We start from the raw sequence: 16,331 nt of genomic DNA on the forward strand, positions 1-16,331 counted from the left end.
GATCATGGTAGTATCCTCAATCGAAGGAGTCTTGAAATTTTCTTATTCTACGATCAGAGGTGCCTAAACCAATCTATAAATAATTTGATGCAATAGTTGATAATCTAAATATTCTAAGGAAATCTTTGGTTTGCTAATAAATTAATTAGAAGCTCTAACAATGGGTTTAAGGTTTATGGTTCGACCAAATATTACATTGCACCGAGGGTGGACGTAAATGTTGCTTATTAAGATAAATTGTTTGAAATATAAAGTATGTGAAGTTGGGTTTTGGGATAGGCATGGTTGGCCTCAGATACAATTGGTACAGTTATTATAATCTGTTTGGTAAACAAGTTTTTTGTCAAGTTTGTATTCTACAAATTTTTTAACAATTTTAACTACAATAATTTTGAAAAATTTCTTAAAATTTTAAACTATATATTTCAAAATACCCAAAAATTTATTTTAAAAATTTGTTCTACAACTTCTATAGTACTACAGTAAAATTTAAGAAAAACACAAAAAAAAAAAAAAAATTTATTTGCCGAAAGGCCTTAATGTCAGCTAAAGATCAATTATGCCTGCCCTATCCCACTTTCCTATAGCCTATAATTATATACCGCTGGTAGTGTAACACGCACAAAAGAAAGAGTAGCCCCTTCGATCCAAAGTCTCTCAGTCCCTTCATAATCAATCAACACTTCAACTCCGAATCCTAGACATCCTAGACACAGTTCAGTATCACTACTGATTCACGCTACTTCTGGCCATGGCAAAAACCTTCCCAAAATCAGGACTCATCATCATTTTGTTTAGCGTTCTCTTTGCTTCATCAGCCGTCCTTCTTCCTGTAGCATGTCAACAGTTCTCAAGAAAATTGTCCAGAAAAGAAATGGGGTTGAAGAGGGAGAAGCTAAGCCACCTTCATTTCTACTTCCACGATATTGTCAGCGGGAGAAATCCCACCGCTGTTCGAGTCGCTGCAGCCACCACGACCAACTCTTCAGCAACTGGATTTGGAGCTGTGGTCATGATGGATGATCCCTTAACAGCAGGTCCAGATTCAAGCTCCAAACTTGTGGGGAGGGCTCAAGGGATTTATGCATCAGCAGCTCAGGAGGAATCTGGATACTTGATGGTCCTGAACTATGTTTTTGTTGAAGGAAAGTATAATGGAAGCACCCTCAGCATATTGGGTAGAAACACTATTCTTTCGACGGTAAGGGAGATGCCTGTTGTTGGAGGAAGTGGGCTTTTCAGATTTGCTCGTGGCTATGCTCAGGCAAGGACTCACTATTTTGATCTCAAGACTGGGGATGCTGTGGTGGAATACAATGTCTATGTCATCCACTATTGAATCTTGACAAATTGGGAGTATCTTTCAGGTAAAATCAAGCACAAGATGGAAAGCGACTACTAGCACAGCTAATTGTTCAACACATAAGGTGGAAGTTCCACTTCCACTACTGTCAAATATGCACTAGTGTGATTTATGACATGCATGATGTTTCCAATTGATTGTTGCTTCTATACTTTCTTGGATTCTGTTTTTCCCGTCAAATGCTAAGTGTTACTCATTTCTTGGATTCTGTTTTTCCTAGCAAGTTTCTTCACACATTTTGCTAAAGTGAAACTCTCTCTTGGGACAAGTTGATTAAAGAGGCACTTGTCACCCATACGTCCCTTTCTATAGGTAGACTCGCAAGAAATCGAAGGAACTTATAATTTCTGGACAGAAATTCCTCGTTTTGTGGAGTTGGTGAAGGTTGCATTGATTGGAATTCCGTCATGGGGTGCCTAAATTCAAACCAGTTCCTCGGTCAGTGCTATTGCTTGTCCGATACAAAATTAAGTGTCTATTTAATTTAAAGTGGTACTGAGTTGTCCCTAAATAAGTGATATTGAAGATTTTAGTTGGCCTAAATCTTGACCTTAATGTGTAACGAAAGTGGACTCTTCTTGAAATTGACGATTGTGTTTAATGTGATCTTAAGTAAAAAATTAACATGTGAAACTTCAATGGCATTGAGGATCTCTCAATTTTGTGGCATTCTTCTGGTTTTTCCTTTTTTTTTTTTAAATCCAAATAGTTCTCACTGTAATTAAGGGTGTGTTTGATAAAATTGAAATTTGAAATTTGAATTCTAAATTCTGAAATCTGATTCTATTAACTTAGTGAATTGTTAAATACTAGATTTGATACGTTTTAATGTATATCAAATTAAGTGATAAGTGAATAATTTATCACTTATTTTTTAAAGTAAATTTTGTTTAGAATATTCAGTGTCATTTAATGAAATCAGATGTTCTAAATTTTGGTTATCAAACGCAACTGAATACGTTAAGATTTGAATCTATTAAACTTAAGTGTTAAGTTAGATTATCAAATAGGACATAAATAAATCATTCCATTTCTCTCCAACTTTAGGACTTTTGAATGGAATTAATATGTCTGGAAAATAACCATTCATTTCCTCAAGCAAAAAAAAAAGGAAAGTAAAATTAAGGGTAGAATTTTCGAGAGGAATAAAGGCCGGGTTGAGGAGCATGCCTATACTGTGTGGGACAAAGGTTCAATTGTAGGTCTGGGATTCTGTGCCACTTTGCCACAATCACAAGTCGATCTAGAATAATATTTTACAGAAAAATAATTAGTAAAAAAAAAAAAGAAAAGAAGATAGAGACACATTTATTCTCTTTTGTTTTTTGAGTTCGAGTGGCACTTAATTAATTAGGTGGGACCTCGGAGTATATTATTGTTATTGGCATGTAGGGACAGGTGTACGGTTGTTAGGCTTAAAACTTGTCATAGTTATGATGCGATGCAAAAAAGGGTCATTTTGGAGAATTGGGCTTCGCCAGTTGGACTCAGAGATGTCCTGATGTTCGACATCACGTGCCTATAAAAAAATTCGGGCTGACACACACAAGAGTCAGAGCGATCCAACCAAGTCCAAAGTTCAGCAGGGCCCAAATTTTGGGGGAAGAGGAAAAGACGAAGAATGGGGGAAAAAAAATACAAAAAACTTTTAAAATTCTCTTCCACCGCTACGGGAACTGAGGTAGAAGCAACAATACAAGAAGACTGAAGATCACGTTCACCAGCAAGAATTGATTAAGGAATGGGGACTCGCGAAGTCTACGAAGAGAAGCTGAGAACAGGGAATATGTACGAATACGATCCTACCATGAAACCTGGCCTTGGCTCTCCCCGTTGCCCTCGTTGTCTTTGTCTCTTAGAACCTTCAATGGTAGGAATCTGTTTTTATTCTTGTTTGCATATCAGATGTTCGATGATATGTCCGTCAGATATTGGGCTAAAAATTTTCAAACTTTTTTTGGGAATACAGGACAAGGGAGAGTGGACCATCACTCCGGTTCTCCGCGACGCCACTGCTGTGGTTAGTATATTGAACCATTTGATGTTCTTTCGTTGTGTTTTGAGATAGAAGTTAATCTCTAAATGGTACTTATTGTCTTTTATTTTAAATATTTTTTTAGTTGGTGGAGTAAATATGGTGGTCTTTTGATATGGGTTTGCTAAACTGACATTGGATCATTGATTTTGAGGTTTACCAATTTCAGAAGATAATAAAAGATTGGATTTTGGGTTTTGTTCTTATAATCATTGTTGTGGAAATGCTAAAGGTCATGCTACGTAGGTTCTGTACCCTTATGGATGGAATAGTTAATTTGGCTGTATACTTTGCTATGTAAACCAAGTTTACAAAGTGTTCCAAGTTCCATTTTATCAACAGTTTTTCGGTCGTTTGGCTAAAGTCATGCTGTTAAGGTTCTACATTCGTTTAATAGAGTAGTTAACCATGAAGCGTACTTTACTATGTAAATCAAGTCTTAGTCATTCCTGGTTTCATCCATCCACTGTTTTCGAGACATTTGGCTTTCAAGAGTATCTCGTGTCCTTCTTTCTTCCACAAACCTTTAGAGACAAAAATGTTGTTATCCTTGTTGATTGGTGGTAATTTTTTGCTTTGAGGTTAATAGTAGGTTATCTAGCTCCTACAATGTTTTTCTCCCTTCTTCTTTTTGTATGATAAAAAGAAAATCTCCTGCTTGTTTGGTTGTTTATCTTTTAGATCTTCTGATAAATAGGCTGGCTCAGGAATTGGTGGACTTCTCAGTGCAATTCATGGTTTTAACACAGGTACAAAGTCATCCGGTTTCTGCTTGCATTTTGTAGTATTGAACTTGCCTGAACTCTTTTTTCTTTGAATGTAAATTTATTTCAGGGATTCCGTATGTCCAAAAACATGTGAAGGGGCCAAAGTGGCTTCCATTTGTTATCGGGGTACGACTGTATCATCCTTGCCTTCTGGAACTTTTTTAGGCCTTCTAGCACTTCTGTTCATGGGAGCATACTTGTCTAGTGTTCTACTTGGATAGCTCATTTAATTTGCTTTGGTTTTGTTTGCTTTCAGCTTCCTCCATTTCTGATCTATTCCGCAGCTAGTGCTGCATTTGGAGGTATGTGTTGTCCTTAATCAGATTTTTCATCTTTATCTGGTGGTGAGTTTTCCATTTTTTGGCATGTTTGTAATTTGCTAATAGATGTTCAGTTTGACTTTGAGAATGGCCTCCCCAAGTTAGTAACTTGGATTATGGTTATCATATTTGCCTTTGAGAGCATTAAGTTTGATATAGTGATCCCACTTGGTCTTTGAGAAATTCATAGTTGCAAGAATTGAGACTTTTTCCATCATTTCATGTTAAAATCTCTAGGAATCTGGGAATCTAAGGAATCCGTTCGGTCAATATTAGGATTTTGAAATTAATTGCAATCTTTTACTTGTGCATTGACTTTTGTTAAATGTTTCCATTGTTGGACAGTCAGCTGTGGAGAGGTTCTTTAATGAATTATATTTGCAGTCTTAGGTTACGCACAGGCATCATGGTTTTTATCAAAGTTTATTCAAGTCCACATAGTTTCTTCTGAATCTTTTGGATTTGCTCCCAATTTATCTGACCACTGCGATGGCTGGTTATTCATTCTGCATAAGAGAATGCTGCTTTCTTAGCGTTGGAAATTCTTCTGGGACTCATTTTAATTACTGCAGTTTAAGGGGCCCATGTCGATCTAGTGCACTATTTTTTTTCTTAGTGGTGTTAGAATAGCCAGACTAGGTGACATGCTTAGCTCTATAACTGCATTGATGCTATGATTTTGGGGCTATTCCTATTAGGGATCAGAATGGTTAATTTCCTGAGATGTAAAAGAAATCATTTGTGGTCATTGTACAGAGTACAAAACAGAAGATGATGATGTTGGAGAATTTGAAGAATTTCATTGTAGAGCATCCTTTTCTGGTTCTTCTATTGGATTTGATCTTAAATTTACAACTGTAAGAGGGAACAAATGAACAAGGATTTTTCCACTGTTTCAAACATAGAATTGTGGCTGGACAAGTTATAGGGATGATGGGTCCTAAATAGATAATAATTGGGAAAAAAAGGACTTGGCACAAGATTAAAGAGGCCACTAAGAGATTGAAGTTTCTGTGCTGTTCTGGGGTTGGAATCGAGCTTAGTCGCAATGATGCACCTCAAGGTCATCCACTATTGAGCTTTTAAGCTCATTGAATCTGGAAGGATGAGTAACAATACTGACCTGTTGGCCAATATGATACATGTAATTAACTGCATAGGATTTTCAGCTTCAGTAACTTATCCCAATAGTAGTGTTCAAGACAAAATGAGTACATCTAGAAAGTGAGATGTATTGAATAGGCTTGAGAGCTAGGTTACCTCAATGAAATTTTCAAGCTTTTAGTACGAGTTGTAGTTTTTGACCTCAAGGATCTTTAAGCTACTTTGAAGCCTTGATTTAATATCTGCAATTTAATCAGTTGAAACTGATGGTATTTATGCTGCATATTCTTTACCTGCTTGAGGGAATTTTTAGTGATATAAATAACGAATCTTCTATCTCAGATTTTTTTTTTCCCACTTGCCAACTCTATGAATTGAATTGATAAGACTCAGTATCCCAACAGGTTATGCATTTCCAAGATTTACTCAGCTCAGTGTGACATCGTATTATGCTGCTTCAAGTGCATCAAGTTACTGCATTTCATTGCTCACCAGACGGATTGAAGACAACCGCACTTCTTCCTCCCCCTCCCAACATGGAAGACTGGGATGATTCATCTCACTATTTGACTTGGATGATTGCACAGAACTTAAAATGAAAACTAGTATACACGTTTGTGTGTGTGAGTGTTGCCGGATGGATGTATATTAGTATGGCAAGAATTGAAATATGACGTTTTTTTTTAAAAAAAAAAAAACTAATTTCAACTGTTGGTTTATTCTAATTAAATCTGGGTCTGCTCTGAGATACTAGAATTTGATAAAAAAAAAAAAAGGCGCATATCTTATCTCGTAAGTATATAATCTAATCTGAGTCTTAGTAGTATTTTGAATTCTGGAACCATGCGGCAGCTGGTCCCGCTGGTGGTTGCTCCAATAATTAGTTAAATTGCAGCAGTGCTTCTACAGCTTGTGTGGTCCTTCCTTCGTCACTCTCGAGAGTAAAAACATAATTAAATAGATGAAAGGGTAAAAAGCAAAGAAAAATAAAATGCGCTCGCTTAAAGGTGAAAAGTGAAAAAGAAATCACATTGTCGTTTAAGAACCCAGAGCTGGGTGCTTTCGCTACTAAATTTTGTCGCCCATGTCGTTTTTGTTGGTTTGCCATTTGTGAAAGTAATAGCATATTTTGGAGTAAAGCTTTTGTTTCCGCTGATATTTGTTTTCGCTGATATTTGTTTATGTATGGACATTAGGATACCAGTCGACATCAAACGAAAACTTTTTCCTTTTTTTTATTTTAAATTACTATTAAAAAAAAAAAAAAAAACTGGTATGGTCGGTAAGGAAGTTACTAGGGAGTAGATTTTTCCCTAAAATGTGTCATTTGTACGCTCCAGTCCTTGTTTCCATTATCACTGCATGAGTGACCAAAGTAGTACGATATGTGGTTCTAAATTTAATTTTGATTGGGCAGAATCTGTGTGTTTTACTACTGTCCTGGACTTGTACATTTTGGAAATGGTGTATCTTGTTCTTCAACAGTGATTGAAAGGTCAAAATGAGCAATAATAATATGTTTTTTTTTTTATAGTGAGTGTTTTCTGCTAGTTATCCTGAACCACTGGGTGAGTATTTACTCAGCTCTGTCGACTGTCGTCTCATCATATGCGGTATGCCCACCAACCAAAGGGGGGGGGGGGGGGGTGATGGTGTTAAAAATCAAGTGGGTGGAAATGCATTTAAAGGGTTCACGGTACTGCTGCAAGCCGATGCTTAATTTTAAGTAGATACAGGTTTAAACAGTTGCCACATAGATTAGAATATACAAATGTTATTGTTGCGATCAAAAAAAAAAAGCAATCAGCTGCAGAAGCAGAAGCTCTTAGTTGTAGCTGCTAGCTCCTCTGTTGATGTTTTCCTGATTTCCCAGCATTATTAGGATTCATTCAACTGCATATTCTTTTGACTCATTGCATGTGCCATGGTGATTCATTCAACTGCAGATTGTTGAACAAGTTCTGTGTTAAATTTAAAAAGTTTGTGCAGTCTCTGATCATGCTTCAAACCTTAGAAAAGAAAGATTATCTTGGTGACTGCTGTACCTTAATCTCATGTTAATTTCCGGTGCTCTTCTTGGAGGGGTTTAAGAGGGTAAAACCTGTGAATTTCTTGAACCAAGAAATCTGAAGTAGGCTTTAAACGGTTCTTTAAGGTCTTGGAATATCCCTCATTGAGGAGCAGATGGTGGCATGTATCTTCCTCTGATTTCAGTTTTTAATGATTAACCAAGGCATTCAAACCAAAACTAACCTGCGGAGATGACCACCACATTGGCAGAAATCTTCTGGGCGCCAATTTATGGACTTTTCCAGCGCCAGCTTGTTTGTCCACCCGCCATCATCACAACTCATTCATATATGCAGAGTTAAAGTCACTGTCATGGCCAACCCAAATTGGCTCGACTGATAGTAGTTGCTGTCATTTCCTCGACAAAGGTCTTGTCTTCTGTTCGAGAACTCCCATTGTCAATGTATGACCGATGATTCAAAAAAAATCCTGTAAGTGACTCGTGATCTCCACATTATGCTCTTGGCCGATCGAAGATGGTAAGGTCTAGCGTCGAATCCATCTAAACTTTTTTAATATCCAAAAAAAAAAAAAAACTGGAGTTAATGTCACGGTGGCTGCACCTGCTGCGCACTTTAGCATGGGATACTGTTGAAACTGTCAACCTCGTTCCAACCTTTATCGGGTTGTGGGCCGATGTTTCTTAAATTCCACTGGGCGCTCCAAAGCTGGGAGACGTGGTCCTGATCGTAATTCGTGTACTCTTCGTGTGTCTTTATTGCGTCCTTTGTGCTATTATAACTCACGTCCAAGAATCAGTTGTCCCCACCCCACTTCTATAATTCATTTATTCGCGGGCCCCTATATAGTTGGGGGCCGTTATCACTGGCGCTGTAAATTGGCCCAGGACAGTTTATCCTTCCTCTGCAAATGATCCTCCCAATATTTTTGGTCATCTGGCCTCTTTTTTTTTTTTAATTTGTTTTATCCTCATTAAAAATCCTCTTATATTGGGTGATTTTTTTTTTTTTTTTTGTGTGGTTATTGTAGCCAACCAACCCTCGTATTTTTGGCCATTTTAAAGTGTAACTGTGACAATTATTGATTTCATATATTTTTTTCCCCCGCGTTCCTTATATCTCCTTAGAGCAAACTCTGGACCTTATGCTTTTTTTAAGCACCTTTCTGATAAGCTACTTCCCCAACGAGAGGATGTAAGCAAAAGTTTTTGGCTTGATTGTAACATAGGCTTCCATATCTTTAAGCACGTTTGTGAATAGACCATCTTGCAAATGGGAAGATCGTAAAATTTTGTGACCATATTTTTCAGGCACGTGTGTTACGAATCCACTGTACAGATGGGAGGATATATATATATATATATATATATATCTTGATGTGGTGGCTTTCATCTTTCAGGATCATTTTTTACTTTCATCACACGAAAATTTCATTCCCTAAACATGATATTGACTAGCAAGAAATGGCTATGACAGTTGCCCGACAATATTACAGAGGCAAACATCGATTTCTGAGATGATGATTTTGATTGTATAGAGTCGTTACGTATAGACAGATGCATGGCTCATGGCCGCCTGATATTGTCATAGAAGCAATTTTACTGTTGCAGTACAATCTGATTAAATGACGAATTTACCATCATACATTTACTCTTTTGATTGAGTATTAATGTAAAATTCGTAGACGAGGATCCGTTGGATAGTAAAGTGGAAGGAATTTTAATTTTTAAAAGGGAGGTTCTGAATTGTAGGTTTAAGACTTCTCACTTCTACAGCCTAATATCTGTTGTGACACAGTATTTTTACAGCCTAAATGTGTCTAGTGAGTATTTAACCGTGCCAGGACTTGTTCATATTTTCACTTATAACTCAACATCGTGGATAAAATTTTACTGCACATTGTGGAGGTGCTCCTCACATGGATGCGATCAAAGATTATAAAGGGTGTGTTCCCAATGGCGTGGAGTCATTGTACAATGCATTGATTTTTTTTTTTCTGTGGACCACTCACTATAGACAGAAGTACTGAGTCCTCGTAAAGTACATTTCAATTTGCTGTCCTGAAACTCAACAACCGCTGGTTCCATCCTTATAATTTCCCTTTTGATGCATCAAATCGGCCTCTAGTAATCATTAGACCTTACTTGTTCCGATATTTTTCCCTAATATAGGAGCATTTCTAGTCCTTTTAGGTTGCATTGGAACGTAGAAGGATACAAGTCCCTCTTCAAATGAAAACTGTCTCATTCAAAAGTACCTTAAAAAGTTTTGGATTGAAAGATTTCTGGTGATACTTCTCAAGTTCATTGAACAAGTTCATTGAATTTTAATCTTTCTTGTCATTGGCTACATGGCTATCTATTTGGCTCCATGGGATGGAAACATGATAAGATGCGAGTACAAGCTGCAATCATTCACAAATGCCATGTTAGTTGATAATAGTTTGTAAGAAATGTTTGAAAAGACAATCTTAATCTTTCCTTTTAGGTTAAACAAGACAAACCTATTCACGCCAAAAGAAAGACAGCAAAATATATATATATATATATATTTCCCCTTGTGATTTGAAGTGTACATCATATCATGTGAGCTTGTAATTTTCCACCATTCATCTTTATGTTGAGATTACAAACGTGTTGGTACTTTGACAATTAACTTAATTCAAATGTCGGTTAGGATATTAGACCAAGGCATTGTAGTGGCTAATTGATGATCTCTCTCTCTCTCTCTCTCTCTCGCTCTCTCTCTTTTCTTGCAAAATTATCATTTTAAAGCATCACCATTAATATTTGCTTATCAAACCAACAAATGCACTACAAGAAAGTTAATGGGCGTTTTGTAACACTAACAAACTCAATGTCGGAGGACAAATTTATGTATGATACTCTCAGAAAATTTCCTCATCCTCGTATCCTATGCTTTAACTGATCAAATTAACCATGGTAAGGTAAGGTTCTTAGTTTGAAGTTTATTTTGTTTAAAAAGGTTTTTACTGAAGCAATACCATATTACACATCTACAATTTAAGCTTACAAAGCCTATAACTTGGATTTCAAAACTTCAGATGATACCATTGTTTGTTTTCAATATTCGCATATGTTGCAGCAGTAAGTACTTGACTGCTGTTTCAGTTCTTGTCTAAAGACTAGTTACTTCAATTGTCTGTCCTCACATTGTGACACAAAATAACCCGGAGCAACATTTCGGTCCAGAAGTAAACAGTCCATTTAAACAGTGAATAAGAATATTACCATTGCTGGATGAACTATAAAAGAGTAAACTCTTAAAAGTAGAAGTTGCAGATCATTAAATCTACTACAATGATAGGTCTGAGACAGTTAAATAAACACTGAGTGCATAATCTAAGGTTGAAGTGCACTATTATAACTTTTCCTATGATGAAAGCTGCATAATACCATGTCAACTTTTTGATGCCTTGACACTCGTCAAATTTTTTTTGTTGACAAGGGTACCTGTAGCCACTATCCGAGAGTATGCACTGGATCAAATTTTATTAAAACGTGGAGATGAAAGGTAATCGACATCCCAAGAAAAGAGAGAATGAAAATATTAGCTGAAATTCCAGCTGGTTGTAGACGAGTAGAAGACTTGACTCTGTACTTAAATGGTGGAAATTAGAACAAAGATTTTCCACTTACTTTGTGGTGGATTTTGTGTGTGCTTCCTTGTGTGTCTAGACTACATTCAAATTAATTAATTAATTCCCAGAAAGCTTTCTGAAAAAACTTTTGGATGTTGAACATTTCCATGGTTTAGCTTGCATGATTCCGCATGAACAAAACAGCAAGACTCCAATCAAGAATATTGTGGATTCTTGTTTGATCAGTAACTCGGGCTCAATGGTTATAACGGAGCGCTTTAATTAGGGGTATTTTGCTTAGGATGGTTGCATTTATATCACGTTGGTTATCTCAATTCTCAACAAGTGGCCTTAAACTTGCCACCTTTTTCCTTACAGGCTCAGAATCCCTGATAAATCCACCTCAAAATCTTTGAGTAGATATGTAGTAGAAGTCTGAAGATCATTTAAAGTTCGAAAGGTACAACGCGTACAAAAATCTCAGGAGCCTCATCTCCTCTTTCTCTTTCTTTCTCTCTCTCTCTCTATCTAACAAGTAGGCGAAAAGTATGAAGAATGTTCATTAAAGATGCTAAAGCTGTTATACCAGAAACTACCATAAAACCACCAGCTTTCTATGTATTTTGTACAGAATGACCAATGAGTTGATAATAGATCAACCTAGGCTTTTCTTAACTTCTGAGTCTACATACATAGCTAGGATCTGGGACATGCAGAAAAACCTCCGCACGTGAATTTACCTCCCCAATATGTGTTTCTTCAAGAAGTATTCTTCAGAGCCAAATGCAAATATTTCAAAACATTCTCCTCATTATCACCAAGAGTTTATGCAATATTGAAGTGTTAATTAATTCGAAGATGCTGGAAACCGGAAAAGAAAGAATTCCGGGCGTGCCGGACTGTGACATTACAGAACGGGGGTTTGATGAACAAGTAATTAGGAGACAATTAGTAAAGGTGAATATATTAGTAAAACTTAATTAAGGGCAAAACCAATTACCAATTTGGCCGCATGTTAAGTACAAGAAATTCGAGAAGTAATTCTTGTGGGAAATATTTCACCATACTGCACTGAAATAAGTGCATGCTGAAATGGTGAAATTATGTCATTTACACATCAGATTGATTACTGGAAGTATAAGAGAAAGAAGGTGGTTTCAAGTGGAAAAAAGAAAAAAAGAAAAAAAAAGCCAAAGAAACACTTGTTCTTGGAATTGCCTCATCAAACAACAAAAGTTCCCTATATATGATGGGAAGTAAATCAATCATCTTGAGACTAGTATAGTTAGAGATGCAGGTCCAAACTCACATGATCTTGAATTTTAGGCTTTGAAGTTTCATACCCTAGCCGAGTTTGAGAATTGGAGCTCATCACTTGTGGAGGCTTCAAATCATCATTGGAAAACAAGGGAAGTGGATGATGAACCGAACCGTCTCGACTAAAAGTAGGGGAACTGTGGGCAGCTGCTGGAATTCTCCACAAGGCTAACGGGCTGCCGTTGATAGGTGGCTGATGAGAAAAAGAGCCGTGACCACCAGTACCATAGAATCTTGAGTTACTTGTATAAGAATTGCTGCTTTTCCCCCAAGAATGATAGGCCAAAGCCGGGGTTGGCACCGAACCAAGGCGATGATAATTCATAAGGCCATAAACATGAGTCTCAGCTAGGCCTCCATGCACCATTGCTGACTGAAGATGTGCTCTTTTAGCATGCTGCCTCTCCCTCTTGTGTGCATTTTGATGGCCTCCAAGGGCTTGAGATGTAGGGAAGTTTCTGCAACAATAGTGGCATTCGAATTTTCGAGTGCTATCTCCATTATCACTATCCTTAGTACTCTGCTCATGACGATGAGGATTAGTCGTCAGAGCAGATTCGGAGTCGTCAGCAGTAGTAACAGTACTGTTGGAGTCCCCTCCAAATTCTTTGCCAAAAAGTCGGATGCCCTTTTCTTTAACTGGTGCAGGTCGAATGAAGGGCAGCTGGGAGAAGGATTCAACATTCATGAAGTCATGTGTTTCTCTTTCAGCCTTGTCCATGAGGAGAACTAAAAAAAAAAAAAAAAAAACTGAAGAACCTGGGGAATATTGGAGGAGAATGTAGAAGAGGGAAGTCAGGAAAATGTAGTGGTTTTACATGAATGTGGGTACTGAGGTTAAGAATAGAGACTTGAGGAGGATGTTGTTGTTGTTTCACTTGTTTGTGGTAGTAGTGGGGACCTTTGAAGAAGGGAGTGGTCTGATTCAAGGATATAATTGGAGCTTGGAGCTGACCCTTCCTTCCTTCCTTTCCTTCCTTGAGTGATGCCTGACAAGGCCACAATTTTTGGTCTATGTTTGAGATCAGTGGTTTCTGGTTTTTGTGTCCTGGGCTCCTAGCCAGTGGATAATTTTTTGCAATCACACTGTCATAGGTGTATCTTCTGACAAATTAGACTAGTCAGTAAACTTAATATATTTCATTTGTTTTGGTTCAGAAAGATACTTAGTTTGAGTTGTTATGTATTTGAGACTTGACTTTTGACATTGATCATCAAAGGTAGGGATATAAAACTGTCACCCTTTATTTTTGTTTGGCATACAAAACCACTGTATATGCTGCATTTTACTTCATGTGATATTGCTCTTTCTCTTTTTCCCTTTCTTCTTTTGAGCCTTGGAAGTAGCTAGTAACACAAATGTAATTAATTAAGGATTAATTTTTTATACATTGACAGTGTAATGATTTTTTTATATTAGCAATTATGGATGTATACCATATGTATATAATTTGAATTTTAAATTTGAACTCATGTGATTTGACATGATCTGAACCTGCTAGTATAAAGAAAATTATACACTGACAGTACATCCATCAATTAATTACTTACCCAATTGAATATTAGCTAAATCAGCCATGCGAAATGATGTTGTAGAAATCCACGTTTAGTCTCAATAAAAATTCTGCTGGATTTAAAGATTTTTTCTAAACAACAAAAAGCAATTTTACGGTTACAAGTCAGAGGCAAATTAAAGCATTCCTGGAAAATTAGTGCCAAAAATAAGAGTTTTAGACATTTCGGTTAGGAACCAAGATCATCAGAAATTCTAAAGCATGTACCATTCCCAAGTTAATTAATAGGCAAAGTTAGCTTATATATGGTTAGTCTTCTTAAGTTGGCTTTTGTAGTTTCGCATCCTATTTAAGGGAATAGAAATGAGAAGGTGAAAGACAAACTGATACAATGGCCCATGCTATGCTAGTTAATTAAGTGTGAGATTGCTATTAATAGGTTACAAAACTTAGAGGTCATTATCTAGAGTTAACTCCTTGAGACCATGCGCTAAATTTGGTCGACATAAAATTAAAATTTTTCTGCATTTTCATCAATTTGCCATTAATGAGATGTCGTTTATATGAAAGCAAAAACATCTATACAATAATAAAAGGGAGAGAGGTGGCAGTAGGGGTAAACATTTTGTGTCATTTTTTGAACTTCTAATTTTGCTCTTAAAAAAAATTAATTTTTATCCTAACTACCTAATCATATTTACTAATATAATCTCTCATAGTTCCCTTAAATATAGTAACTACCAAATTAATTATAATTGTATTAAAGAAAAAATTAATAATAATTATAATTTTTTTATGAATAATTTATACAAAATTTATTTTTGTAAAAACAAAAATTAATATATTCATAAAAATTAATAATTATTTCTAAACTGCATACACATTGTGTGTGCCTATAATTGGGATATATAGATATATATAACTAAAAAACAAAAGTAAATCCGCAAAGGGATAGGAAATTTTAATTTTAAAAGATCGTGGGGTTCGGTTTTTTTCAACTATCATACGACTATGTGTGCAATTTAGACAAAATCTCACTGATCTGTTTCGGGGATCTAGGGAGGAGGCCTAGACAACATTGAAGGAGACTGTTTAATCTAATATTTATGCCTGTGTATGATTGGTAACTTATGATTATCTTGACTTGGTCACCTACAAACATTCCAAGATTATGTAAAACAAAATTTCAGTCAAAATTTAACACAACTTCTAGATTAGTCGAACTTGATAAAATATTTGTTGAAATTCGCAAAAATTCATCCAGAAGTTGTGGATACGGTAAAAAAAGAAGAAGAAGTTTTTTCAGTCATCTATTGGATCAAGGTGTGTTTTAACACTTTAACTGTAAGTCCAATCTATTCAAGCACTAACAGTTATTGCCGTCGAGCACTGGCTAATGGGCATCACTGACTACTAATTTCTCACCCTCACAAGTTCACAGAACTAGCTGGTTGACAACTGGAAGATATTTTTGCTACTTTGGTAGTCTTAAAGCAGCAGAGAGTGACCACTAATTACCGTTCTCTTCACCTGACCTGGTAAAACTCAGTTATTCTGGAGAGAAATTTTGCTTGTTTTGGAGTGTATTAACAGAAGTGGAGCCATTTAATGGTACATTTCCAGGCATGTTTGGATCTGCATGAGAGTACTATTAATCTAAAATGGTAATTTAATGAAATGCCTATATGTTTTGAGCCCCTCCTGCAAAACAGTCTGCTTTAGTCGATGCATCTTTTACCGCTTTAACGGTTCAGCAATAATTGTCTTTATCTATCTATTCTACACCCCTAACTTCTGGCATCTTAATTACTGGTTTCTACCTTTCTCTCTTTGCCATTTTAAGACAAGTCAACATCCTCTATGTATCATATCTCTCTCCGCATTAGACCATGCATTGGTTGGTAGTTCTTTTAGCTAGTTTTGTGTATTGACTGTTGTTGAGACTTAAAGGTGGTCTGCAACTTATATTTTGTTCTTTTTTTTTTCTTCGTGTTTTGTTACAGTAAAAGAAAACTGATAGGTGAATATAACTCAGAGAGGAGATGATGAAGGGTTTTGTTTTCTAGTTTCAAAAATGATTTCAGCTACTATATTATATACTATTCTCTCTTCAATTCCCTTTCTGTTTCTCCCATTTCTTAAAAAAAGAAAAGCAAACAAAAATCTTTGATGGATTTTACCATGTATATAATAAGATGGGACCTCTCCACCAAACAAGCCCTTGAAATGTGTATGTATCAAACCTTATAAAACAATAACAAAAGTACTTCATTCATCACC

General features: G+C 36.3%; 3 protein-coding genes across 3 annotated transcripts; 2 read left to right on the forward strand and 1 right to left on the reverse strand.

Moving 5' to 3' along the window:
* The first annotated feature begins 554 nt into the window (after window positions 1-554).
* LOC113774849 (dirigent protein 22-like) lies at window positions 555-1,568 on the forward strand. The gene has a single exon (XM_027319487.1). The coding sequence runs from the start codon at window positions 752-754 to the stop codon at window positions 1,337-1,339; it is 588 nt and encodes a 195-aa protein (XP_027175288.1). The 5' UTR covers window positions 555-751; the 3' UTR covers window positions 1,340-1,568.
* Window positions 1,569-2,735: 1,167 nt separating this feature from the next.
* Window positions 2,736-6,290, forward strand: LOC113775539. Its single transcript, XM_027320469.1, has 6 exons — window positions 2,736-3,233; window positions 3,333-3,383; window positions 4,096-4,147; window positions 4,233-4,291; window positions 4,422-4,467; window positions 5,994-6,290. The coding sequence occupies exons 1-6, from the start codon at window positions 3,105-3,107 to the stop codon at window positions 6,140-6,142; spliced, it is 486 nt and encodes a 161-aa protein (XP_027176270.1). The 5' UTR covers window positions 2,736-3,104; the 3' UTR covers window positions 6,143-6,290.
* A 5,884-nt stretch (window positions 6,291-12,174) lies between these two features.
* Window positions 12,175-13,495, reverse strand: LOC113774586 (zinc finger protein 8). Its single transcript, XM_027319147.1, has one exon. The coding sequence runs from the start codon at window positions 13,256-13,258 to the stop codon at window positions 12,506-12,508; it is 753 nt and encodes a 250-aa protein (XP_027174948.1). The 5' UTR covers window positions 13,259-13,495; the 3' UTR covers window positions 12,175-12,505.
* Window positions 13,496-16,331: the final 2,836 nt, after the last annotated feature.

This window comes from Coffea eugenioides, chromosome 6, assembly GCF_003713205.1.
Source record: "Coffea eugenioides isolate CCC68of chromosome 6, Ceug_1.0, whole genome shotgun sequence".
In the NCBI taxonomy this organism is placed as follows: domain Eukaryota; kingdom Viridiplantae; phylum Streptophyta; class Magnoliopsida; order Gentianales; family Rubiaceae; genus Coffea; species Coffea eugenioides.